The following is a 26,735-nucleotide window of genomic DNA, read 5'->3' as shown; positions in this document are numbered from 1 at the left end:
TCCCATCGGACTACATATAACAGTGCAAGCTATAATATCTCCTGGGCAGATGACTGGTTTCCCTTGAATATATCCGCGTGACCGTATCGGTTAGTAAAACATCTTTATTAGTGGTGGCCATCGTCATGGAACGAATGTAGTCTGACCAAAAATAAGAGCATTTCTTAAAAAAATATTAGTTTTACGGATTCGTTAATATGATCGCTGATAATGCAATACCTAAAATGTTTTAAGGCCAGTATTGTAATTGAACATTTGAACATTAATATAAATTCTTTAATCAATTTAATATAACCCCTTATAATGAGCGTTTTAATTACACCAGAATTAAAATAACTCAAAGCACGCTCAATTGATCTCATAAAATTAGAAACGAGTTTTTAATATAATCAACTCGCATTTAAACTGGTACAAGACTGTCATATGACAGTGGCAAGAGGATTAGACGGAGATTAAATTATTTTAATAAAGTTTCAGTTAGATAATTTTTAAGCTCGGTTACTACATTAAAAATAATAACTTTGTTTTTGTAAAGTCTAAGTCTAAACTTTCTAATTGACGTTTACTGAAACCCATAATGTCTATCACCATACGTTTGGCCTAGTATCCGCTATTCGCAGCCTTGTGGTTTGTGAATGTGGTTCTTAATTTAACTTCTCAGACAATTCTACGTGAGCAAAACGAACCATTTCTTGAGTACCCTTGTTATTCCATGGCGTTAGTCAGCTGATTAATGTTCCAAATTTAAAGAAGGAGAACATTTATTTTATTGTTTACAAACTGTTTCTCCACATTTTACTCGCGTTTTGTTCTGCATGTTGTTCGCGTTTTGTTCTGTTTTATACAAGAACGAGTACTTCCATACAATTTGCTAAATTCGTTGAAGTTTATGGTTGAGTACTTCGCTCCTTAGTATCTTCTAGTGAATATTCAAAGTCTAAAACCTTCCCCAATTAAAATTATTATTCAAATCAAACTGTCAGTTTGGTTATATAGGGTTCCCAAAATATAGTAAATAAAGGCACAACTAAGTATAAAATGAAATTAGTGTTTATTTTGAAGAAATGGGTGTTTGGTAGAGTTGATGAGGTAAAAAAAAAAGGAAAAAAGAAGCTCTAGTGTGAACCGGACTTATGTAAAATAGTTAAACTTCCAACTTCTCGCTCGACGCGAACACACAGATAGTCCAAGGCAAAGAATAAAATTAAACCAAGCTCTAAAAATTATTTGTACTAAATATTAATATAATATAAAGTATTGTCACCAGTGCATGAATGATATAATTAAGTCCCTTCTTATTATGAGTTTCGTATTATGCGATGAAGAAAGGAAACCTTAAATTATAATCGAATATGCAGAAAATTATATGATAGCGTATAGATCTGCTTACTAACGAAGGTGCACTGCTTCACGTTAAACTATTAGCGTATCTTAAGAAATATAATCACTCATGATAATGAACGCCGATAATAACGTATAGGAACGTAATAGAACGCGGAGGGGCGCGCCTTCGTATATATTACACAAAGAATTCTTTTATCGTCGTAAGTAAAATTATAAAGTAAAAAATGCATATAATTTTCTTTTCTATGTTATCATATTAGGAAGGCAAAAGAGCCAGTCATGCGACACGGCCGTGTGAAGGAAATGTCGTAATTATTGTATGACCGTTCGCTAGTCCATAACCGTGAACTATGCTTTATGAAAATCCATTTACGCTTGCCTTTTTTAGACTGGACGTTTTTTCTATCCACGCTATTCTTTTCACACGGTCATATTTTTAATAAACTGCACATTGTTATATTAACTTCTCTATGCATAAAAGTTTAGCAAAACCTCGTAAATGTTCAACTCTATAAGGACAATATTCGGTGTTTATGCCACCACGCTGTTCCAGTGCGGGTTTGTGAATAGACCTGCGGCAAAATTTCATCCCATATCTACAGATTTCGTCACAATGTTATTTCTTTACCGCCGGATTTGCGATTATCCGTTAAGATTCGCACGACTTATCCGCTAAAAGCCACATTTACCAAACGCATCAATTTTTGATTGACGAGGCTTTGTCTTCTAAGTTTTTCTTGCAGTAATTCTTCTAATTTAAGGTTATCATTAGGATTGGTTAATATTTGGGCAGCGATAACCACTTACCATCAAGTGGCTAATTTGCCATTCTGCCTGCTTGATTTAAATAAAAATATAAATATGTTTTTATTAACTACATTCACTAATAACGCTGTATATAAAATTTAAAAAGCTTTGTTTATAGTTAATCTGAAAGTGATTTATTAAAAGATTACAATAGGCTTAATATGTTATTTAATACTGTAAAGTCATATGAGCCTGCCTTTCTACGTAAGGTTAGAAAAAATTATATATGCATATATATTAAAAATATTTTCAAAGAACTATACCAATTGTAGAATTGATTGTTTTGATTAATTTTCGGTGTCAGGATCGAATTTGCGATTTTCACATCATGAGTTTGTACAGTACGCTTTTAGAGTTGCCGTTGAGCTATTGACGCTGAAAGACTACTATAGCATGCGATCAGGAAAATAATTTCAGAAAGATATTTTGTCAACGTATGTACTAACAATCATATAACATTAGTTTAATATACATTGATCTAGATTGAGAGTTAATTACGTGGATATTGGATAATTATTTTAGAAATGAATAATTTACTAATTAGCGGTAATTCATGAGTATTATGTCAGTGATTACAGCAATATTAAATCAAATACTACCAGTGTAACTACGGTCACAAGGGACACGACATGTTATTTACCCAAGTTGGTGGCGCATTGGCCAAGTAATATGTAATAATAGTAGATCGCTAATATTTCTTACAGTTTTTTGGGTGGCGGTCACCGCTTACCATCGGATGGACCATTTGTGGACTTTACCATTTGTTGATTTCTATGAAAAATACGAGTATGTGATAATAGAAAAGTTTAGCTGATATTATATTATTGTAGTTTAACAACTAACTGGATTGTAGGTGTCTTAGGTTTTTAATTATAAATATGACTTATAAATCCCTTTCAGACGTTTTATTATTTATGTAAATTGTGAAATATATGTAAATATATTAATCATTCAGTGCTGTAATAACAGATGAATGTGTGGTAGGTACCGATGTCTTATACAGCATCAATATCATGCAGACGTAGCCGCGAGGGGAACCGCACTCAGGATAATGGAGTGCCTTATTCTCTCTTGCCTAATCCGTACCGAAATTGTTTTTAATTAATTAAAAAAATATTATTCGAATGAATAATCCTTACCTTACTTTAGCTCACTCAACTTTTGTTATGTTTAGGTTATTAAATTATTTAAATAAAAGACAACTTACTGTTTAAAAAAAAAATTAACGCATATAGTGTACATCTATATTCTTAATGAAATACAAACGCAAAAGAAAATGAATAAATAAAATTTTATAAAGAAGGAAAAGAGAGAGATGTATATAAAACAGATGAGAATGAAATGAGACGATGAAATGAGATAATGGGTGGAAAGAATATAAATTTATATTAGTAGAGCCTGTGAATTCCCTGCCCTACTCATCTTTTAAGGAGAAGATTTCAGGAGACGAAATACCATTATTGTAGATGTTTTTTTATAATATGTAAACCTGCATATCAAAACCAAGTAACCGTATAAACTATTATTTAAAGACTTGCACAACAGAACGTGACGAGCAATAGAACTGAAAACGGTAGCGATTTAATTGACGGCGAAAGTTTCGAAAGCGGTTCAACACCATTGTTATATAAAAGTCAATAAACTATTCGTCTTCTGAATGGCAAGTGACCATAGCATGAGATAAGATAAAGAACGGTATTAAAGATTTCGTTGCGTGACATAATGTTAGCAAACTGAGACGAGACTTAACGACGATTTACTTTCTGCGGTTGACAGTATAGAATAAATGCTAAAAAGACGTAACGCGATGGATGATTATAAAATAAGCGTTAAGCTTTATAGTTAAAGTGTAGTTTTGTGTGCAGTATTGACGGTCCGTTAAAGCGATACAATTTGCGTGAATGCACGTAACAGGGCTCACCTTTGCGGTGACTCAAAGCTGTGAAGCGGCAAATCCAAGTCTAAGATCGTGCAACGTGAGAAACATAAAGGATCGTTTATGCTCAAGTTGGCTTAATGCTTTTTAGTTCTAAAACATCTGCCGGCTTTTGCTTTCGGTTCACCGCAAGATCTTAGCCTTTTTGCTGGAGTTTCTCACGCCTTTTCCAAAGGTTCTTCTTGTTAACATAGGCTTTTTAATACTTGTCATTAGAGTAAACAGTTCATGTTTCAGGTTATCTTCAACACTGCCTAATTTAATTAATTTAGACGCAAAATGTCGTCAGTAATTGTTTCGTTTTAACATTTATTTTTTCACTGAAAAATAAAAACAACTGTTTGTTTCAAAAATTGCAAATCTACACTGAAAGTTTATTTTAAACAAACGATATTTGGTCCGTGAAGACATATATCTGTCTGCTAAAATAACTGACGAAGGGTAAGAAAAGTATCCTTGTTGAATCTATGAATAACGTTTTATCATTTTTATGACAAACAAGGATTATGTGGTAACATAATTTAAGCATATCTAAGAGTTCATATAATAACTATCTTTAACTAAAACTTTGCAGGAACAAAATATAACGATAATATTTTTTTACTAGACATGAAATTCTTATTAAATATGTGTCCTCTATTCCATGTCATAATTGACATCATATTACCTTATTCGACTAAAGTCCGTTCAGTCGTTCGAGCATGATTGAATAAAAGACTTAACATGCAAACTTTCGCATTTATGATATTACTGAGATTTTGAGCATTAGTGTCCTCGTAGCTATTGTATAACTACATCCTGTGACGCAATTCGTTTCATCAAAATTCACGAGATTAAATTTTGTAGGTCGATAAAGTGAGCGTAATGCATAATTAATTCGTACACATAATTTTAATATTTACCTAAGCGTGATAGGAGCTAATTTGGCTTGTATATATTTTATTATAATTGTTACCGGTTTGGCACCGCGACTCGTCTATTTTGGTTTATAATTAGCTCTTTATCTAGAGTTTTAATTAACAGCTGTTAATTGGACGCGTTTTGTACTTCCGTTGTTATTAAATATTAATTTTAGTGATTTTTGATAGTCTATCGCGATAATGCCCATGTTTTATGTCATTTATCAATATTCATGGTAATTATTATCAATATTTACTTTTGAATATAGGGAAAATTAAACACCTATAACTCATGATTGAACTAATTGGTTGTTTATTTTAATATGAGTTATCCATATTATAATCAACTTCAAAATGATGAAAATTATGTTATTAATTTGTTTTACTTTAGGACTCCGACATTTATGAACTGATTTAGAAATATATCTTTATGTGGATATACCTTCCTGAAATTTTAAGTTTTTTTTTACTAAAATAGCAGCAAAAAATAAGTAATTCACTCTCTTAAATTTAAAATACTGCCCATAGTGATTGGCGCTTTAAAAAAATGCCATTCCTTAATCAATGTGCCTGTCAAGAAAGATGAGGATTGAGATGTTATATTGCTTATGTCAGTAATTGTAATGGCTCTCTCACCTCCAAGCTGGTAAACTGCTATAAGTGGAGCTGATTGGCGGTATATTCATATATAAAAATAATGCGTGGGTGGTAGTACCCAGACGTGAGACGGCCTTATACAATGCTCTACCACCAAGCAGAATTGATGCAAAACATCTTTACATAAACATAAACATAATCAGCCTGTAAATTTCCCACTGCTGGGCTGAGGCCTCCTCTCCCGTTGAGGAGAAGGTATGGAGCATATTCCACCAACCCGCATTGGAATGCGGGTTGGTGGAATACACATGTGGCAGAATTTCGTTGAAATTAGACACATGCAGGTTTCCTCACGATGTTTTCCTTCACCGCCGAGCACGAGATGAATTATAAACATCTTTAAACTATCCTTATTAATATTCATTTGTTATAAATTCACCTTTCAATAATTATTTTTCGCTTTAAAGTGTAAATTTAATTGTTCTCAAACTTTCACGACCCTTGCAAGTAAATTCATTAATTCGCTTCGTTTCATCGTCGCTGAACCGCGTTGATTGCATCAAAGCAATCAGTTGGTATTGACGTATATTCATGACACCTATTGATAGAACAGACTTGACTATCGCTACCGTAAATTGAGAGATGAAAAAAAAAAAAATTGTAGTTACTCGTTTTTTGTCACATAGTTATTTTAAAGCTTATATTACGGACATATTGATAGAGCCGAGATGACCCAGTAGAGCCGAGATGGCTCAGTAGAGTCGAGATGGCCCAGTGGTTAGAACGCGTGCATCTTAACCGATGATTTAGGGTTCAAACCCAGGCAGGCACCACTGAATTTTCATGTGCTTAATTTGTATTTATAATTCATCTCGTGCTCAACGGTGAAGGAAAACATCGTGAGGAAACCTGCATGTGTCTAATTTCAACAAAATTTTGCCACTTGTATTCCACCAACCCGCATTGGATCAGCGTGGTGGAATATGCTCCAAAACCTTCTCGTCAAAGAGAGAGGAGGCCTGCCCAGCTGTGGGAAATTTACAGGCTGCTAATGTAATGTAATGTAAATTCATAGAGAAGATCTTTTATTTGATAGAAAAATATGTATACCTATACTATAAATATGTATATAATATGTTTAAAAGTTTTGAATATATGTATGTAGATATATCTAAATGGTAGTTTTATATTTGGGAAATACTGATAGTAAAATACCATTATAGAAACTTGAATGAAGTATATATTTTGATTTTATTTGTAAAATTAAATTACATATATAAATATATTTTTTTACAGAGACGGGGAGCACGGATAAGAGCAATGGTATGAAGGAACCGGGATCTCCCGAGGAATTGGTAAGTTTTCCATTAATTACGTTTTGCTTTCATCTATTAAATGAAATGGTTACATTTTTTATGCAAATGTTATTTAAAAAAATGTTAAGAAATTAATTCAATTAAAATAATTATTTGTTGCGATACTTATTTGTCTTTGTGTGTTAAAACGGATGACACTTTTACTAAGTTGATTTATATTTATATTACAAAATCACATCTTTTAAGACTCGTTTTGTTTAAACTGTTCGTTTACAGTCGCTCAGTTCAGGTCTGTTCTGTTCTCAACATTGCTTTTTTACATAGATATAAATTTTATCACATATTTATACGTCGCCATAGACAGTAAAATTACATTAAAAACTGAAATAATTCAAGAAAGACAATTTAACTCAACCGAAACAGTCCGTTAAACACGTCAATTTTGACAAGAAAGATTTATGATAACGCGTCAGACTTACAAACGATATTATAATGCCTTCAATGACGTTGCACGCTGATTCATATTGATATTCGGATAAAAATCGCAAAGGTATCAGAAATCAGCCGCTTCGTGGGCAAATCGTAATACACAAGGGACTCGATTGGCTTACATCTTTATATCTTTGATGTATTTTTCGCCTAACATTTGCGAATATTTTTGACTTCTAAAACCGTAACGTAATTCCGAGACATTTCTTAGACATTATGGAAAATGGCAATTAGTTCAAGATTCATTTTTAAAGATGAAATCTCCACAAGCTTGCGTTATGTGTTTCTAGTTTATTAATCCACATCGGATGGATCCACTTGCATGGTTTAATTTCGCCACCATTACAATCGATATTTGAGGATTACAAGTTAAATTGCCAATGGTTTTGTTTGCGTAACTTTAATTGGTATGTATGCGTTGTTTTATTTAACGGCTTGCTATTTATCTTCGTAAGATTCCGGATTCTTAAGCTAATCTGTAAAATTTTGGACTAGACTGCCCATTTAAAAAAAAGTAATTTGTAAAGAACGGTAGTGATCATGTTTTATTTTCGTTCCAAAACTTGACAGGTTGACAATTCATTGTTGTCATGATATAATTGTTTTAATGGCTTGTTAAATTACTAGTTGCACTACGAGCTTCTCTGATATGACTTCTCGATGATAAATATCCGCCAATGTCCCGTCCTTTGTATTCAAGTTAAATGATGATTGATAACAAACACAATGTGCAAACAAACAGAAGCATAAATTTTGAAGTAAATTGAATACCATAGGCAAGTCAATATTGTTAGCTAGAAATAGATTTCAGTAATTATCTGGATATAATGAAATACATGTTGTTATCGGAATTATAATTTTGAAACACTAATGAAAATGAAACACTAATAAAAAAAGGTCTTAGCACAGTCCAGCAGTGGATACTGGTACTTACTTTTAACTTTTAAAATATAGTATTTTTGGAGTTTATAAAAAATCCTCGATATTAAAGGGGCTTAAAACATTTTGTGTCATGAACAATTTTAAAAATTAAGTAAGTAAATTCGATATTGTATTTTAAAATACTTTTAGTACATCATATCGCGATCAGCAGTGAGGCCATGTGATGACCTGTCGATGATAAATGATCGACCTAAATCCGTTTGAACGTATTGGAGTTAAATTGATATTGTTGATGGTTGAGTTGAATTGGTGGATGTATTTGAATCGCTTGACTCTAATCTCTATATCATGAATTAAGTAATTAATTCTAACAACCAGTATGACAGTTTTACGATTTTCTTTTATTTAAACAGGCAAATGTGTTACTGTATTGTGCATGCGTGAAGCGCATCGAAAAAAAAAACCTTAAAACAACTTACTTAAAAAAAATTAAGCATATAATACTTCTTTTTGCGATTTAATCTATATTTGGAACTTGGTGGTTGCTTTAATTTTACCCTTAACAATCTTTGCATAATAAATACCTAAGTTACGTCATGAAGCACAATCGCTAGATTTTAAAAGTATTTAATTGGATTGGCTTTAATAGTTCTGTATTTGTTCAAATCAGAAGCGCAATACTTGTCGAGTTTACTGAGCAAATTGCAGCTTCATTGAAAATGTATGCACACTCTATCGACCTTATGCATTCGTAAGGTATTTACCAACTGGGGAAATATAAAGTGTATCAAAATTAAGATATAAAATCAACGGAATTGAATTCAATGTGACTAAATGCGTGTAAAATACATTTATATTATAAACATTGAAACAGAAGTTGTCGATTTTCCACGTTTTAAAATCCTAGTTGTTATTAAAGCATTTACATATATGTATATAAATTAAAAATGGGTATTTTTAAGAGTGGCGAATATGCGAGATGCATTTCGAGATCAAAATGTCGATCCAAATCGATCTCATACGATGCGTCATTGCATATTATCTATTTGATATATGCCGTGCTGAGAGCCGAGATGGCCCAGTGGTTAGAACGCCTGCATCTTAACCGATGATTTCGGGTTCAATCCTAGGCCACACCACCGGCACCACTGAATTTTCATGTGCTTAATTTGTGTTTATAATTCATCTCGTGCTCGGCGGTGAAGGAAAACATCGTGAGGAAACCTGCATGTGCCTATTTTCAACGAAATTCTGGCACATGTGTATTCCACTAACCCGCATTGGAGCAGTGTGGTGGAATATGCTCCAAACCTTCTCCTCAAAGGGAGATGAGGCCTTAGCCCAACAGTGGGAAATTTACAGGCTGCTATGCCGTATGATATTCTGTAAAAAATTTCCTCGTATATCACACGAGAAATTATGACAACCGGCTTAAGGTGATACGCCATTTTGATACGTGTATCCTCATAATTATTTTAGTCAATGTCGCATATTAGAGTCCCGAGTTTCTTCTAACAGAATCGCTATACTGTTTTTACTAATGTAGGTGCAATATTTGGCGAATTCATTCATTAATTTGAGATGATGAGCGTTAAATGAAAAGGAGAATTAGACAGACCATATTGCATCCAGATCGTTTTCAATCCATTTACCCAAAACACCAATCTAATTTACTTTAAGCCTGTGGTTTAATTTTTGTCATTCTTAAATCAAATTTGTTAAGGTAATAAACAAGAAATGTCTTACTAGGTACTTAAATTCTCTTTGGCGTTTGAAATAGGACGATTAGGTTTAAATTGAAGGTTCTCTGAACAAAGAGCGAAATATCGTTTGACACTAAAACGATAAGACTCATTTCCGTCTTGTTAACACCAAAACAAAGATACTAAATTTAATCAAAGTATTCTATAAAAAATATTTTGGATATCTTCCAAGTAAATGCGGCTTGGATATAAATTGTCTTTCATTAGGTTTGCTTTTTTTTTTTTGTAAGAATTTATTCATATATTTTCATATAAATCAATCGTTAAATAAATATTTTTATTAATATTAAATTGTGTTGTATTGTATCTTGCTTGCTTACATCTATATATAAGCAAGCCAGACAAAACCGTCGGAATAAACCATTTTCCAATTGCAGTGCGTCGTCGAAAATAAGTTTTATGTATATTGGCGTAGTAGGTTTTTTAGTTAGGTAATAAAAAAACCTCTTCAATGTTTTTGAAATTGTATTTTATTCACGTTGTATTATTAGTCCGTATAGGCTAAGAAATTCTTTTGACGCCAATAAATCAAACTAAATCTACAATAGTAATTTGTAGTTCAACTTTTTAGGGTTCCGTACCCAAAGGTTAAACGGGATCCTATTACTCCGCTTTCCGTCCACCAGTTCAACAATTATTTTTTTTACAGATAATGTATGTTACAGTTTTAATAACAAATAATTAATTAATACAGAATAAAATAAATATTTAAGAAGGCTCCCATACAAAAGATGTTTTATTTTGCCGTTTTTACAGATAATGGTACGCAACCCTTCGCATGCGAATTCGACTCGCACTTGGCCAGTTTTTTTAAGTACATTAATGTTCGTTGTTTCGTGTATCTTTTTTATTGATATTGGTTATATACAATTTCCTTTAAAATAATCTTTCAATACCAATACATGACTAAAACATTATAAAATTACTTCGCTCGTAACAATGTATCCACTAACGAACAGAATAGTAATATGGCAGTCATTATTCTCTTCTCTAATTGAACACAGTTCAATATCATATTTTGCCGTTACTAGTGTTCTACGCCTATTTTACATAGTAAATACGATTGACGCAAAACATAAATGTTAATTATTCATAGAATGCAGTTAAATACGAAACGAATTTACCTAAAACAATCTACAATTATTAAATTGTTTGCCTTGACTATCAACGCACAGACAGAACAGCTGCAATTTGGAGCATAGGTCTATTTTTTAACGTAAGTTTATTCTAAGGGGAGAGCTATCGCCTTTGTGGTAAAATTATATGATTTTTACCCGTACAAAGTCCTGACTTCGTGTATTCGTGTGACCCGCTGTTGCTTAAATTAACAGAGGTAATATTTTATTCTATATAACTTCCGTTTTACAAGCTTATTTAATAAAAACTGTCATCTACGGAACACTGTAATAGCGAACATAATGTCTACGTAATTAAGTCACTACGTCATAAATTAGTAATTAAGAAATTGATTCAGTTGCTAATATAAGAACTTATTGTGTCGTTATGAAATATGTATATAATGTAGCTTACATAAATATAGATTATATTGGTTGAATAGATAGTATTGATCGGGTAGGTACGTCCACACTAGTTATTCTATTTCCAAAATATAATTAATTTTTTGCCGTAACGTTTTATATTTATCGGTATGATTGTTTGTTGTTCTTGAGGATTAGGACATATATCGTTACTTAATATTAAAAATGCAATTGGGCCACTCTTACCAAAATCGAATCATCGCTAATGAGTCCATGAATACGAGTGCATAATATCAGTTAAAATAAATGATATTTAATATAATACTTACAAATTAATATGTCGCATATTTATCTTAATAGTGAATGAATATTATTTTTAATTGATCGACATAATCTCGTGTCATTTGGAAAAGTCATATTGACCCACACTCAAAAAGTAAACTCGTTTGCGGATCGAGCAAAACGAACATAAGGCTTCGTGTAAACATCATAACGGTCGTCGCGACCCCGATAGTGTCACACGAGCTAAACACAGAGATGTTGACTGATACCTGAGGGCATTAGACCTACTTTTTACAGGCCTAGCTGGTTATATGGCATGTCACAGTTAGAACTACATCCCGCTATGATAGCCTAAAATAACAAGTTCTATTTATTTCCTCTATGTATTAAGTTATTTATATTACTTATTAGTATGTAAACATTTATATTTATTCTTAATGTATCAGATGTTATATACGATGCGAGACAAGTTTTGAAACGGTTATTTAGATAATCCATAAATAGATCTCAAAAGTTTTTCTTTTAATTATCATTGTTAGGGATTGATTTTAGCCATTTCAAATATTAATATTTCAACTAAAAGAGTGGCGTTTGAATAATTACATTCGATCATGTGACATTTAAATAACGAAACCAAAGAATTGTGTTATTATATTGCCATTACAAATCGTTTATTAATGACAGGTTGGTAGTGTGCGATGTTTAATAAATAAATTTCCTTTCGTTTAATGCTATTTGAAATATATGTTTTTAATAATATACTGTAAGGTTTATTTTATTTCTTTTATTACGTTAACATCCATTGATCATTTGTGTAAACTTATAAAATATACTGATTTGCCGGAAGTATTTTTCATACACTGTCCGTTTCGTACATTGTACGCACATACCGCACCTGCCTTGTACACAAAAACGCATACTAAAGGCTTAATTTGGCTTCTCTTGTTCAATAGTCTTATATTGGCCTGATATATATAAGATAATATTTAAATATCCATATTAATATTATAAATGCGAAAGTAACTCTGTCTGTCTGTCTGTGTTGCTTTCACGCCAAAACCACTGAACCGATTTAAATGAAATTTGGTACACAAATAGTCTAGAGCCTGAGAAAGGACATACGACTTTTTATTTGGAAAAAGTGCTGTAAAGGGTTGAAAAGGGGGATGAAAGGTTGTAAGTTGTTAAAAGTATTGTCATTTTTAGAATTTTTAGAACTACAATCTAAAACTTACCTTTTTGGTTGTACATTTATAAGCTAACATATCATGACACCCACTAAGGAGGGAATTTTGGAAATTCTACCCCTAAACGGTTGAAATATAGGTTGAACGTTTGTATGGAAGTCCGTAATTTTTTAAGTTAGAAACATGAAACTTTATTTTTGGGCTACTGATTTAAAATGAGTAGATACGTATTTAAACGATTCTGGGTATTTTACGCCTAAGGAGAGAAATAGAGTTTGACATTTCGAATACAGGTAAGCCTGGAAGTCCGTCATTTTGAAATTAGAAGCATTTAATTTTATTTTTGGGCTACCGATTAAAAATTTGTTGATACGTATTTGAGCGTTTCTTGATATTTTACGCCTAAAGGGAAAAAGTAGGGGTTGATATGTATAAATACAGCTAAAAATACACAATTGTGATTTATTTTATGATTTCCTTGAACTTATAAAATATTGTAAGCTTTACTGACTATTAAATAACGTATGACTTTGTATGAGCAGAAATTTTTACCAATCGCCGGAATCGGAATACTATATTTTTAATCTTTACGTTATAAAAATAGGTATCTTTTTAGTTTAAACATATTTTTGGAAGATTTACTTGGGATTACTGTTCGCTGTGGGATTATATACAGTTGTAAGCGTCGATAGCCGTGACTTAGCTCGCTTGAATACTATTTATTTCAATTCATAAAAATCATTGGATCATATCTTTAGACCTTGGGATTTTATAAATAATTTTTAAAACTTATACATTACTAAATGTTTTGGCTACATAGCTCTAATATTAAATGATTTTGTTTTACGTCTTTATTATAAAACATACTTGAGCTGTTAAAAACTAATTCAGGACTTAACAGCTAAGTGAATCATTCCTCAGACACGTTACGCATAGATATAGTTTAATAATCTTTAATTATAATAAGGCAAAACTGAACCCTAATATCACTGTATAATTTACTAAATCTACAATATAACGGCTGAGTTCCTGTGTCGACAGTTTCAACTGATGAATGGGCGGCCCATCAATAGCAGATCACTCGGAAGCTTCATAAATATGTACACGACATTGTGGCATGAGTTTTTATGAGCTTAAAGGGCCCACTCGCTTTTGATTGATGATCGAGATTCCTAGGGGTTTATTGATTCACTTGATCCGCAGCGGTGTATGGCGTCGTTAGCGACCAATTGGTCTATTTTTGTATTGAGTTTACGCTAAATTGCGGCAATCTTTCTTTGTTAGAATTTTGCTGAAAAATAAAATATTTCCCTTTGTTATTATTCGTTCTTAGTAACTTCTTTGGTTTTACCGATGAGTTGACTCAAAAACAAATAATAATCTGAATTAAACAGGCAATAAGACATATGGAGAAAAAATTGCAAGCAACTTTGTTGTAAAAACGTCGGATGATTTGCGCGATGGAAATTGTAATTGGCGCAAAAGTAGCGTGCGAAAATCGATATCGGCGAGAAGCGCCGTTGCGTGTGCAGATGATATTTAAATGTTTACCAGTCAGCCTAATTCCTGTTTGCTACCGTCTGGAAGTTGATGCGTTGGTATTTAAATTGTGCGATTACTAATTAAATTCAGCACGCGAGGCAGGTATTTAGACCATTACCTAATTTCTTTTTGAGTTTAAGTCTCAAAAGTGATGCCGAGACATTCCAATTGGGTAATATTAAGAATTCGCATTTTGCTCTGCCTAAATATTTTGATACAATATAATACTAGTTGTCGCCTGCGGTTTCGTTCGTGTTTTAGGTATCGGTTGTCAGGTTTTAGGCATACAATTTGGTATGAAGCAAGCTTGAAGCCGATGCAAGGACTCCTTCCAAGGATACCAAATTTTATCAAATTCGGTTCAGTGTTTCCGCCGTGAAAGAGTAACAGACAGAGTTACTTTCGGATTTATAATAATAGTATAGATTAATCCGTGTTGATGACAATTTGAATATGAAATAGATGGGAAAAATAGTACAAAACAGATGTTTAAAACTGTTTTATAAATATTAAGTTTTTATTAAATAGTTAAAGAAATAAAAATAATAACATGGTAATATTTTTACAATAATAGTTTAGGGTGAAAATTTTTTGAAAAAAGAATATATTTAGTACTTCTAACTATCTTAAAATCGTCACTAAACGCTTGTCTCAGATAAGTCTTCAAATACATTTTATTTTTATTTAATTCAATAAAACTCTTCTACGTCCCGCAAACTACCTTTAAAAGTCACGTTCGTATGCGTTATACCCCTTATAACGCTGTTATTTATTTATTATCACTTCACCTTGAGAACAGCCAGGAGAGCCTATTTTAAATATGATACGTCTGTATAGGAGCTTTCATCAGACATAATAATATCTTTACTCGTCTAATAATCATCCTTTATGAAATACGAGGCGTCTCGACCCCATAATTAATATCTTAGTAACGTAATTGTTGTCTTAGGAGTTTCACTGTATGATATAATCGTTAAAGTCTCGATGTATAATAATATTTTAGTTAATAACACAAAATTTGGCCTTCAATTGAAATTAGGAATATATTTTGTGCCAAAGCTCCAAGGTAGATTCGCATATAAATCAAGACTATTCTTAGAATAATTCCCATAATATTATATGCATAAATAAAAGTAATTGCCTTTAAACATATACATATACTATTTAATCAAGTAAACGACACTGAAAATTAAATCATGTCTAATTTATAAAAACGTGTAAAATGTATGTTTATAAATGAGCGCGATTTTTCACAGCTTCCAAAATTTGAATGTATCATGTTTGTACCAAATGAGTGGACATTGTGTATTTTCTATGAACATGAACATGTAAAAAGGTGTAATATATTAATTTTTCTTTTGTGTCATAGAAAACAAGTTTAATTCGTGTTTTGACTTCGTTATTTTATCTGTCTCCCAAACAAAGAATTTTTCTCTGTTTCCTCTGTATGTTTGATGAAATGAACGATTTAAAAAAAAAAGACATGAACAATTTTACAAACTTTTATTCAACTGCTGCTAGCTGTTTGTATGTGCAGGTCTATTCTTGCAACCGAATTTTAAACCCGTTTCACTCAAACGATTGAGTTGAAATTTTGCAAATTTTTTTTGACTCTGTTGACTATACAATCGAATATAGTAAAATTTTTTTATCCAACTAACTCTCAGATTTTTATTTATAACCTCATAAAAAAAACTTATTTACGGAATAATTCATTGGGGCAATCTATTATATACTTATGATAAGGTTTTATTACATAAAATATTTATGTGTAGGTACATAGTGTCTCTTTATTAATGAAGTTAGAAAAATTTACAATAAAAAGCTAATAGCGAAATAGGACACACGATAACAGAAAATATTGGTTCAATCGACTGATATTTCTTGTCACTACAAAGTTTTGCAAACATCAATTGTTTGCGTTTTACGTGTTACATGTAACGAGAGATATACAAAAGGATTTGCAGGTTTAAAACAAACATCTGTTGACAATGGGAAAGATATATTTTCAGTACATTATATTATACGCGAATGTTATGAAAATATTTATGAAATTACAAAAAAAACTACCGTTCGCTCAAGGGATACCTATGTGTTGATAGATAGATGAACTTGTATTGCAACACTCTATATTTAATGTTTGTGGTGTTCAAACATAAAAATATATAAAAGTTCTTCAAGTTGTATATATAATAAGACAACTCTATGGCTTAAAGGAGTTTGCTCACTATAACCTCTCATACCATGATCGAGCACGGACTACAATGCCAACTTGATAATATCAATAGCGTATACCCGTGTATAACAGTTCTAATCTCAATAGCATCCGCGTATCATCTTCGTGTCATCATATCCATGGTTCTCGTTCTCTCTTCAAAAAATGTTATTTCAACATGGACCGTATCGGCACCGGAAAAATATTCTCGACGATGGCGACAATTGTTGACGCTTGATGCAAAGTCATAGTGTCACAATTCTCAATATAAAGACTATTTTCTATCTGACACGTTCCTAGCACGATCATGGTATGAAACGGTGTAGCAACAAGACAGTATTGATTTATTCGAAGCAATCATAGATAGCAAATTAGTTTAAAATACTTTGAATATATTATATGTATATGAAAATTTCAATTATATAACACACTTAAAGTTTGTAAATAAATAAGAGTTCGTTAAAACTTCACCGCCGGTGTTAATTTGCAACAGGCACATTAGCCAGATTTAAAGTACTCAACATAACCGTAGAACTAACCGCATTCGGTGCTGCTATTGAATTTTAACTTCTATTTCTTAAATAATAAGAGTTATATATTTCAGTGATTGTAGGTTTTAAATTTGTCCGAAGCATTCAGACTGTTTTCATTGGGTGCAGATGTGCTGGCAATGTACCAAGCAGTCAGAGATCGAGACAAGGTCGCGGTTACACTACCATTAAATGTATGTGCACTCAAGGTTTTAAATTTATAATGGTGTCCGCTAAATGATGGGAGATAAGATTTTTTTAAACATAAGTACTTACACACTTTGATTATAAATATGAAGTACGAAATGTATAATAATTGTGCTAAAATTAAGTTAAGTAATTATTATTATTAGTATTAACTGAAAGTTACATTATTATACTTGCTTGAAACTCAGAGCGCTAAAGAAATGTAGAGTAATAAAAAGCAGCATATTATGTCCGTCTTTGGGGTTCAAACTTGTTTCGTACAGACAGACAGGTAGAGCTACTTTCGTATACTTTAATATTATAAATATACTAATCTATACTATTATTGAGTATTGTATATAAATATTAGATATTAAATATATAATATGAAATATTAATTTAGATTAGTATAGATGTTTTATACAGATTGTTCCTGTGTGATTGTTCGTCGTCTTTACGTACACAACTTAACTGACTGATAGGAATCTTGCGTTATTTAATTTTTATACAGATAGATAATTTTGATATGTTATATATTAATAGCGTCAGCTGATTTTTGTCCCAGTGATTATGGGGCGATAGCTTCATAAAAATCGGTTATGGTCTCATTTTGAAGAGCTCCAGCCGTAGACCGTTGTACAGAAAATTATAGATGATTCTTGATTGCAATTTACTAAATTGTTACAATTTAACTAATAATTAATTTTAGTGAGAGGAAGAAATGTACGAAAGTTATAAAAAAAGTTTTCCGGGAGTCCCACTAGTATAGTTTATCATATCAACGTCGAAAGTTGACGATCCAGACGTTTTCGATGCGAACGCTGCCAAAACTATAATCGATAGAGGAAAACTTTGTATGTAACATTTGTCGATCTCCAAAATGTCTAAAATTCTTCAATAAGAATAAACGACAACTTTCATTCAATTTATTTGTCACATATCATATTCTTATTAGGATAAATATGATCTTATAATAATATATGTAAACATATTACTTTAATATACGCACGACAGATAGCTTGGATCAATTTTAATTAAACTCTAATGGGTTCATATCTAATATATATTTGAAAAATATGTCAATATTATGACAATAGGTACCTGGTTTAATAATTAGAGATAATATGTTAGCTATCCTACCTGTCTCATTATTGTGTATTCTATGGAAAAAATACTAAATCAAATGCTCAGATTATAAAGCAACAAAAGGGAAAATCAAAATCAAATATAAATTCCTGATCAGAGATTTACTGTAATTCTTCTGTCTGTGAATAAAGTATAAAGTCCACATAGACAAGTTCCTAATTAAATCGACGATTTCTGTATTTTTTGTATTTGGTGTTCATAAGTTTTTTCTTTTTTATTTACACAGATTCAGTATATTGTTTGTGTCATTCGTATTCAATTAGAATGTGTTCCAAGAACCCGTTTTCTTTATAATAATAGACTCAAAAAAACATGAATGGCTGATTCAGTGCGGATGTCATTGGGCGAAAGAAAATGGAAAATATACGAAGATATTATACGCGAAGTATGTATTACGAATTTAGAACTTCAGTCTTCGTCTACTCGCGCTGCGCGAGCGCCGCCAGCGATCTTTAATATTTACTGCAGTCATTTCAAACCGCGTGTTCAGTGGTCGTAATAATAAATACGTCCAAAATTAAAGGTCATTATGATTTTACGTGTGTAATAAATTGTTAATTTGATTCGTTTCGTTTTCCGTACTTTTAAGGATAGTTTCAAATTATTTGCACAATTAATTAATGGCGGCCGTGTTTTTTTTTTCGGAATTATTAGTAAGTAATCCTTGAGTGGTACACGATCTTTCATGTTAAAACCTTGTATTAGAAATATTCCGCGGTAACATAATAGTTTATTGAATTATTTTATTGCATCGTTTGGCAAAATACAATTTAATATCGAAAATGTTTGTACATTTTTTTATTACAGATTAAATTTTTTACGTTTAAGTTATTTTATAATATCCGAAATAACTATTTATATTATTGTTCTTTACTTCTTTAGAATATCAATTAAGAAATCGCAATCGAAATGAATATCACCATCGTTTTGATAACATGGAGATTGCTGGGTGAATCAATGTTCTAATACTCAATGACATATCATGTTGGATTTTGGATAACTCCTTGCAATGCTAATTATATATAAAATTGTCCCGACAGCCTTCCTTAAAAATAAAAAAAGAAACATTTTATACAATGACTTAAATTTCAGTGTAAACAAAAAAAAACAAATATATATTATTTTATATAATATTAGCAAAAGATCGTAAATAGTTAACGTTACACGATCAGTTAAGGCTGGCATGTTCGTCTTGTCTCCGTGTTTACAAAGCGCGAAGGTATTGTGTTATGATAAATAATCTTCACGGTACTTGACGTGACTAGTATTGTTCCTTGAATGAAAGGTTTCTTTGAATTCTAAATAATGACGTCATACGGCTTATATCTCAAAGTAATTCCATTTGGATCTTTTTAACGCCAGTAAATTAATCTGTTGACGGTATCTTTAATTGGCTTTGAATACGAGAAATCTTGACAAAAATAAATTCAATAAGTAATACATACAAAATAATAAACATCAAAATTGATTGCATATTATGAATATATTGTCGTAAAAAAATATAATATGGTCACATATGAGAACTCATTATAATTCTACGTATTATTTCTTAATAAATTATTAACAATTAATTCGACGAAAGGATCGACGTATATTATTATAACATTAAACAAATAGTAAAAGGTATACGAATAAAAGGTCCAAATTAAATATTGATAATGTTCGAAATGAAATAAACGATTAAGTGAGATTGTACTTATTCTGATAAAAAAAAGTAACGCATAAATAACAAAAACGTTTATCCCAATTCTCAATGTTTGAATTAATATAAAATTTTACTGTAATATATATTTTATTTTAATTTTGTATATATGGAATTACAGAATTGTTGTTTTATTATTTTTGAGTATTGTTGTTTTTATTGATGCGGAATAATAAAGGAGGCGTATTATGTTTCATAATATGTAATAATATTTTTGTATGGACATGTTATTTCTAGAGTTGAATTAGTCAGAAATGATCCCGTCGGTCGGTACCACATCTTAACGACTTTGAAATAGAAGAAAATGTCAATGGTCAGTGTGTGGTGTATTAAAAATTAAAAATAATATAAACAAAAAATTTGAATGTTTATAAAACTAATTTAGATCTGTTAAAGATATATATATATTATATATCATTTAAAAGTAAATAAATCGTATTTATAAGTAAGACATAACGTCATTTTTTTATTATTTATTCTAAATACTTTATGAAAATTCTCATACAGACTCGTTAGATAATGGATACACTGCTAAGATACATTATCCTAATTTTATATATTAAATCCTAAACATACTTTTGACTTGAAATAACGTTCTGGCTGAAAAGAGTAAATGAAAATTTATAAAATACTTTTAAAAGGGTGACGTTTTTGAATTCAGGGACCTAAATAGTTTTTGCACCTTGCGCGAATTTGGCGCCAGCGAACAAAATACGTTAGTATTTTTGAATCAAATTCTTCATGATCCTGTTGCATGTCTATATAAATTTACTTATTTTTTATTATATAACTATCAATCTAAGTTTACTTTGTTAAAAAATCATTTATAATAGTATGATTATATTAATTCAACGGTGAAATATATACAATTATTATTACTATTTTAGTATCATGAGTTTCGTTTCATTGAACTTTGACATATTGCTCTACTGAAAGACCGCGCAGACGTTATATTGCGTCGAGTGCAATGACACGGGTTACGAGTGACCATACACTCTAGACTATTCCATTTAGGCTATTTGATGATATTATATACTAAATATGTTAAACTGACGTTTGTCCTGATAATAGGTGTTGAAAGATGTTTATCCCAAATAAATTTGAGTGATTTTTTAACTCTATCTAGAAGATTATTTTGCTAATTAAATAAAACCAATATAAACAATGAAAATTGTCAATTACGTTCTAGAAAAACGAGAACATTAATTTAAACATGCAACAAGGTCATAAAGATTTATACTAACAAATATTTTGTTCGCAGGTGCCAAATTCATCCAACGCTTGCAAAAACTATTTAGGTCACTGAATTCAAAAATGTCATCCTTTTAAAACGAAGGAAAATATTTTATAAGTTTTTATTTTAAATTATTTTTTATGGTGCCAAAACGTTACATTGTACAATATTTTATTAAATATGTTTTATTGGACAAGGAAGTTATTTTAAAAAATAGAAATCCAAAAGTTTCTTTGACAACTTAAATATGTTATAACGATTAAATAAAATTAATGCATCCTATTATAAATTTTATGGTATTTATAGATTTCTTATATGCTTAATAAAATGTCGCAAGAGTATAGTATGCCTTAGCGGTTTTGTTGTAGTCTTGACATTAAAGCGGCTTGTTGTGTCTGCCACGGATTTATTTAAGATGCCTAAAGGCACGTCACTTTGAATTAGCAAGTGACGTCCTGAGAAAATTATTGGTTACAGAAATCTGTAAGTTATTATTAGTTATTAGTATATATGAGGACATTTTTTCGTTACTTTTTCGTTTCGTCATCTTTGGGTTTGTATGGGCTTAAATGTTATTTTAGGTATGTTTACTTTTATTCATGTTAGAGTGAAATTTTATTTCGCTTAACAAGAATGCGTCATCAAGATTAAACAATTTTGTGTGAAAATTAGAAAAAGCTATTTTTACGTTTTTTAATAAATGCTCCATCCATGTCAGAGTCATGTTGAAGAATGTTTTGACGTGTTAAAAACCAGTATCAAAACACGACCCATGTGGCAAAGGACAGGTGCTGAGAAGGATGATGAGGGTCGAGTTCCCGACTCTCATTGGACTAATTACATATCGCGTTTATATCTCCAACATTTTATCAAATATTGTTTTCTTAATATAAATAAATGCGATATAAATATTTTATTTTATCAAACATTCATGTAATTGTATTTTGCCAAACCATAAGGAGCTCTTGATCAGCTCCGGGATTGAGTGATTTTATTTTTCTACCAACATACATAATAAATAAAGTGATCACGCACGCAATCGTTTTCAGATTGCAGATTGAAATTGGATCTGTACAAACGCCCACTCGCCTGCGTTTCATCATTCACTTTAGCTGTCACACAGACTCATACACAAACATTGTAATACATCAATATTTACATTAGTAACAATGGAGTGCGGACGGTTAATAAATGGACTGAGATGGAGTGCCTATTCTTTCGCTTCAAATTCGAACACAGCGTCAATGTCTATAGAAGACGTTTGTGGCGGTGACGAACAAAGTACTTTGAACGACGACTATCTTATAACTTACCCGGACGACGATAGCGATTGTAGCTCAGCCAACAAGGAGTCTTCGAAGGTGAATTTAAACGAACCTTCTAAACTTAATCGCTACGTAAACCCTCTTTCCGTCTCGGGAGAAGTTTTAAAAGGAGAGATAACAGACGACGAGGACGTTGAAGAACTAATGAAGAATGAGGCGAAAAAGTTTGAAGATTATAAGTTTTGCGAGGCAGTTAACGACTTCGACATAGTGTTGGAGTCGGGTGAAGCGGTTCCTATAGTTTACCTTTCGACGTCTCGAGCCGCAAAACTGCAAAGAGCTCTTCGTCTGTCTGGATTAAAAAAGGTCAGCTTGATTTTTATTCGCAGTTTGACGACTATATTTTATTTTTAAGAAAATAAATTTATGAATGCTAATTAACAGTGTCAGAGGAGTTTCGCTTTTTATTCGCCGCCATACTTCGTTCTTCGTTAGCTTTTTTCAGACTTCACAGACTAATTGGAGCTTAGAATGAAATTAAATTTGCCTCGAGATATACCGTTTTTACATTATACATATATTCAAGTATTATATTAATATTCAGATGTAGATTATTCTTTTTTACTTCAAACCTGAATTATGCTTTCTACCCACCTTTGAATCGAAGTGCATGGATATTATATTCTAATTAAACGACAAAAGCATGTTTATATCGTCGTATACGTCTCTGATAAGAATTTATATCCGAGTAGTTGACTGTTTAGTGAAATATGATACCCATAAGATTACGAATCCATTACAGCTAGTTATTATTTTGCCCGGTTATTTAAATATCAAACTGCACGAGTCGACCCTAAGGCGATAATTTGCCATTTAATCATAATATTATATGTATGTTATGTATACATAAAAATATGTTCTTGATGTTTTTTTATATTGATATTATGATTTGATGAACAAAGTTTAGAGATTATTTCATCAGCTCCAAACTTCAACCCCCTTAGGCATATACCTATTACTGCTACACGGATTTGAAGTTATTGATTTCGGTTAAGATGTAAAGTGTTCTTTCTTCCGAGTCTTAAAATAATATAAAAAGATATGTATAATTAAAACAAATTCTGTAATTAAGCATGAAATGAATATAGAGAAAAATGGTTTATAAACATTAAAATTAATATTAACTGTACAAAGTGAAAATGTTCTTATTCAATATTTCCTTGATATTTTCTATACAAACATTTTACGAAGAAATTTAAGTCGAACTAAACACTGAATAATTAAGGCATTTATTACTTTTGTTATGAAGTTCAGTTAGCTTGAACTACGAATAGCAGTTAGTGAAATTCCCTTTTAACAAAGTTGTTGTATCGAAGTGATTTTACTACCGTTGAATAATATAATTAAAAGAGAAAAGAAATTCATCAATTAAATAGTTTACTTATTTAACTATTGTGGTTTTATGATTTTTTTCTCCATTATGGAAATTTAGACGTTTTAGAAAAGACAAACTTTTAAGTTTGAAATAAAACTTAATCACGCAAGCCGGGAACTGGAAACTAAATGTCAAAATAATTACGTTTAGGGGTCGGGTAGCAAAGGTCAAGCAATGGTACATTTACTGATTTCTTCTCTTATTTGCCTAAAAACTTAAGAATAGTAATTTCATATTTTATCTAATATTCAATCCGACATTTGTATGAAATATATGTTCAACTTTTATAAGAATATTCATCCAGCTCTTGGCGGAGTCTGCATCTTAAAGCATTGTTCAAACACGTCTGTGTCGCGACCTATAAAACGAATGACAGTTGGAATTGATATTTCCTCAAGAAACTAGAGTATTGAGAAATACTATTCTATTTTAAAACCTTTTATGTTCCATGATGTGACATCGTTAGGTCATTTTATTTTAAGTAGGACGTACGAATTCGTGCAATTATATAATTACTTTAGCAGAGATACAGTAATCAACATATAAAGTAAAAATAAAGCGAATGCAACTCAGCGCACGTGACCGAAGCGCGACATATTTGACTCAGAAATGTTACGTGTGTAAACGTTTTACAGTATCCGAAAATACGACGAATCGATTTATATATCTTTTATATGTAACGTAAAAAGTTGTTTATTTTAAATGTAACAAAATATGCCAAAATATGTTTTGGCAAAATACTATGTGCTAGACAAAAATACAAGTCCTTAATTTATAATTCTTATTTTTGCCGGGGTTATGACAGATTTATATCTTTGATTTTAATTGTCTATTAATTATTACGTGTGGTTTATCATTATTGTCTATGATATAATTATAACATAAGCTCATGCAGTTATATTACAGGTATTTCGTCAAACGTTTGAAGTTTTTGACAGCAATTAGCAAATATGAATCTTTTTGTTTTGTTTCTTGTTTATATGAGTACCTATTTTAATGTTAAACATTCCTGGATAAAAAAGTAGATTTTAGAATAGTTGCATGTGATTTAAATAAAAAAAAAATGTGTGAAATAGATTTAAAATCAAATAAAACTCGACAAGTATCTATAACTGTTTATTTCATTGAGATAATTAGGTAAATTAACGTTGAACATCCAATAAAGTGGGCTATATCATTACATATTCAAATCGTGAAAGTAATTTGTAGATAACAAATATTCACGACAATTCAATTCTCATTATACAATGTTACCTCTATCAGGGAAATGACAGCGACTTCCTGTAACCTGGATGAGCAAGTCTGTTACGACGCCAACGTGAAGTCGCTCTGATTATGTACTTTACACGCTTGTAATAAAGATTAATGTAACTAAACGTGATGTATGTGTCACGTATAGATTTGGCGTAGGTGCTTGGCACAGCTGTCTCGTAAGTCGCGTTATATTACAACGGGTTAATATTACACGTATGATATTTCGTCTGAGGAAAGTAACGTTTTTATATCTATTAACTTTATTCTTTTGTAATAAATAAAAGCCAATGATGTCGATATATATATATGAATTATTCATTTGTTAGTTTCATACACGTGTCGTCAAATACTTAAATATAGCTTGTACTAAAACTTATTGTAGTTTATTGAATGGACCATGTTTTATAAGTTCATTGATCCACATTCTATTGACGTTTAAGTAAAATTTTTAATAATAACGTATATTTGTTTTATTTCAAATGAAATCAAAATATCCTTTATCGAACCTACAAGTACCTTTAAATTGTTATATTTCAAGATTGTAAAGCCACTACCCGTTTAATATTGTAATCTTTTTGTAATATAGATTCTACGGAGGAAAACCGACAAGACATTTAGATCAAGGTAGTCTAGGTAATCTTGTATTGAGTAACATGCATTATTTATTAATGTTTTTTTTTTTTCAACATGACATTAATATTAAACTAAATAGAAACGAATTTATTACTTTTGTAAAGTAATAATAATATTACTATTATAATTTTGCTTCGTTCAAGTATCAATTATCGTTACGTATATTGCAAATAAAACAGATAGATGGTCGGAACTGAAATAGAGCGATTGTTGGACAGCCCTTCCTTCTTACTGGGTGCTAATTTTAACACAGATTAAATATCAAAAAGAGACACTTAAACTGGAATAAAATCGCTTTTACCTATAATGTGCTCTTGTATATTGTTATTGCTCGACTAATGCATAGAACGTTGAGTTATTATAAAAAATAGACCTTCAATTTATACGATTAAAAGATAACATTGTTTACGATGATATAAAAAACTTTTTTTATATCATTATTCGGCTGACGTGTACGTCTATTGGTAAATAGTTACCGATGAGTGGGTGGTACCTACTAAGACGGGCTTGCAAAAAGCTTCACTAAGTAAATTCGATTATCTAACTTTTTAAATACTTAAACTTTAACTCACGGCCTATTGACCATTTGAGACATTGTTACGAACGGCGAAGG

General features: G+C 31.1%; 1 protein-coding gene across 3 annotated transcripts in view; it reads left to right on the top strand.

Moving 5' to 3' along the window:
- The window catches only part of LOC113399144 (apoptosis-stimulating of p53 protein 1), a 240,190-nt gene that overhangs the window by 100,631 nt on the left and 112,824 nt on the right, over window positions 1-26,735 (top strand). For 2 of the 3 annotated variants that reach the window (XM_026638209.2, XM_026638210.2), the window contains one exon: window positions 6,880-6,938. In XM_026638209.2, coding sequence (XP_026493994.2) covers window positions 6,880-6,938 — 59 coding nt within the window. Of the gene's footprint in view, window positions 1-6,879; window positions 6,939-19,024; window positions 19,123-22,584; window positions 23,167-26,735 lie in introns of those variants that run through there. The other variant, XM_026638206.2, reaches the window with a different exon arrangement.

Source organism: Vanessa tameamea, chromosome 15 (assembly GCF_037043105.1).
Source record: "Vanessa tameamea isolate UH-Manoa-2023 chromosome 15, ilVanTame1 primary haplotype, whole genome shotgun sequence".
Classification (NCBI taxonomy): domain Eukaryota; kingdom Metazoa; phylum Arthropoda; class Insecta; order Lepidoptera; family Nymphalidae; genus Vanessa; species Vanessa tameamea.
The sequence above is the reverse complement of the archived record's forward strand: the minus strand, read 5'-3'. Positions and strand labels throughout refer to the sequence as shown.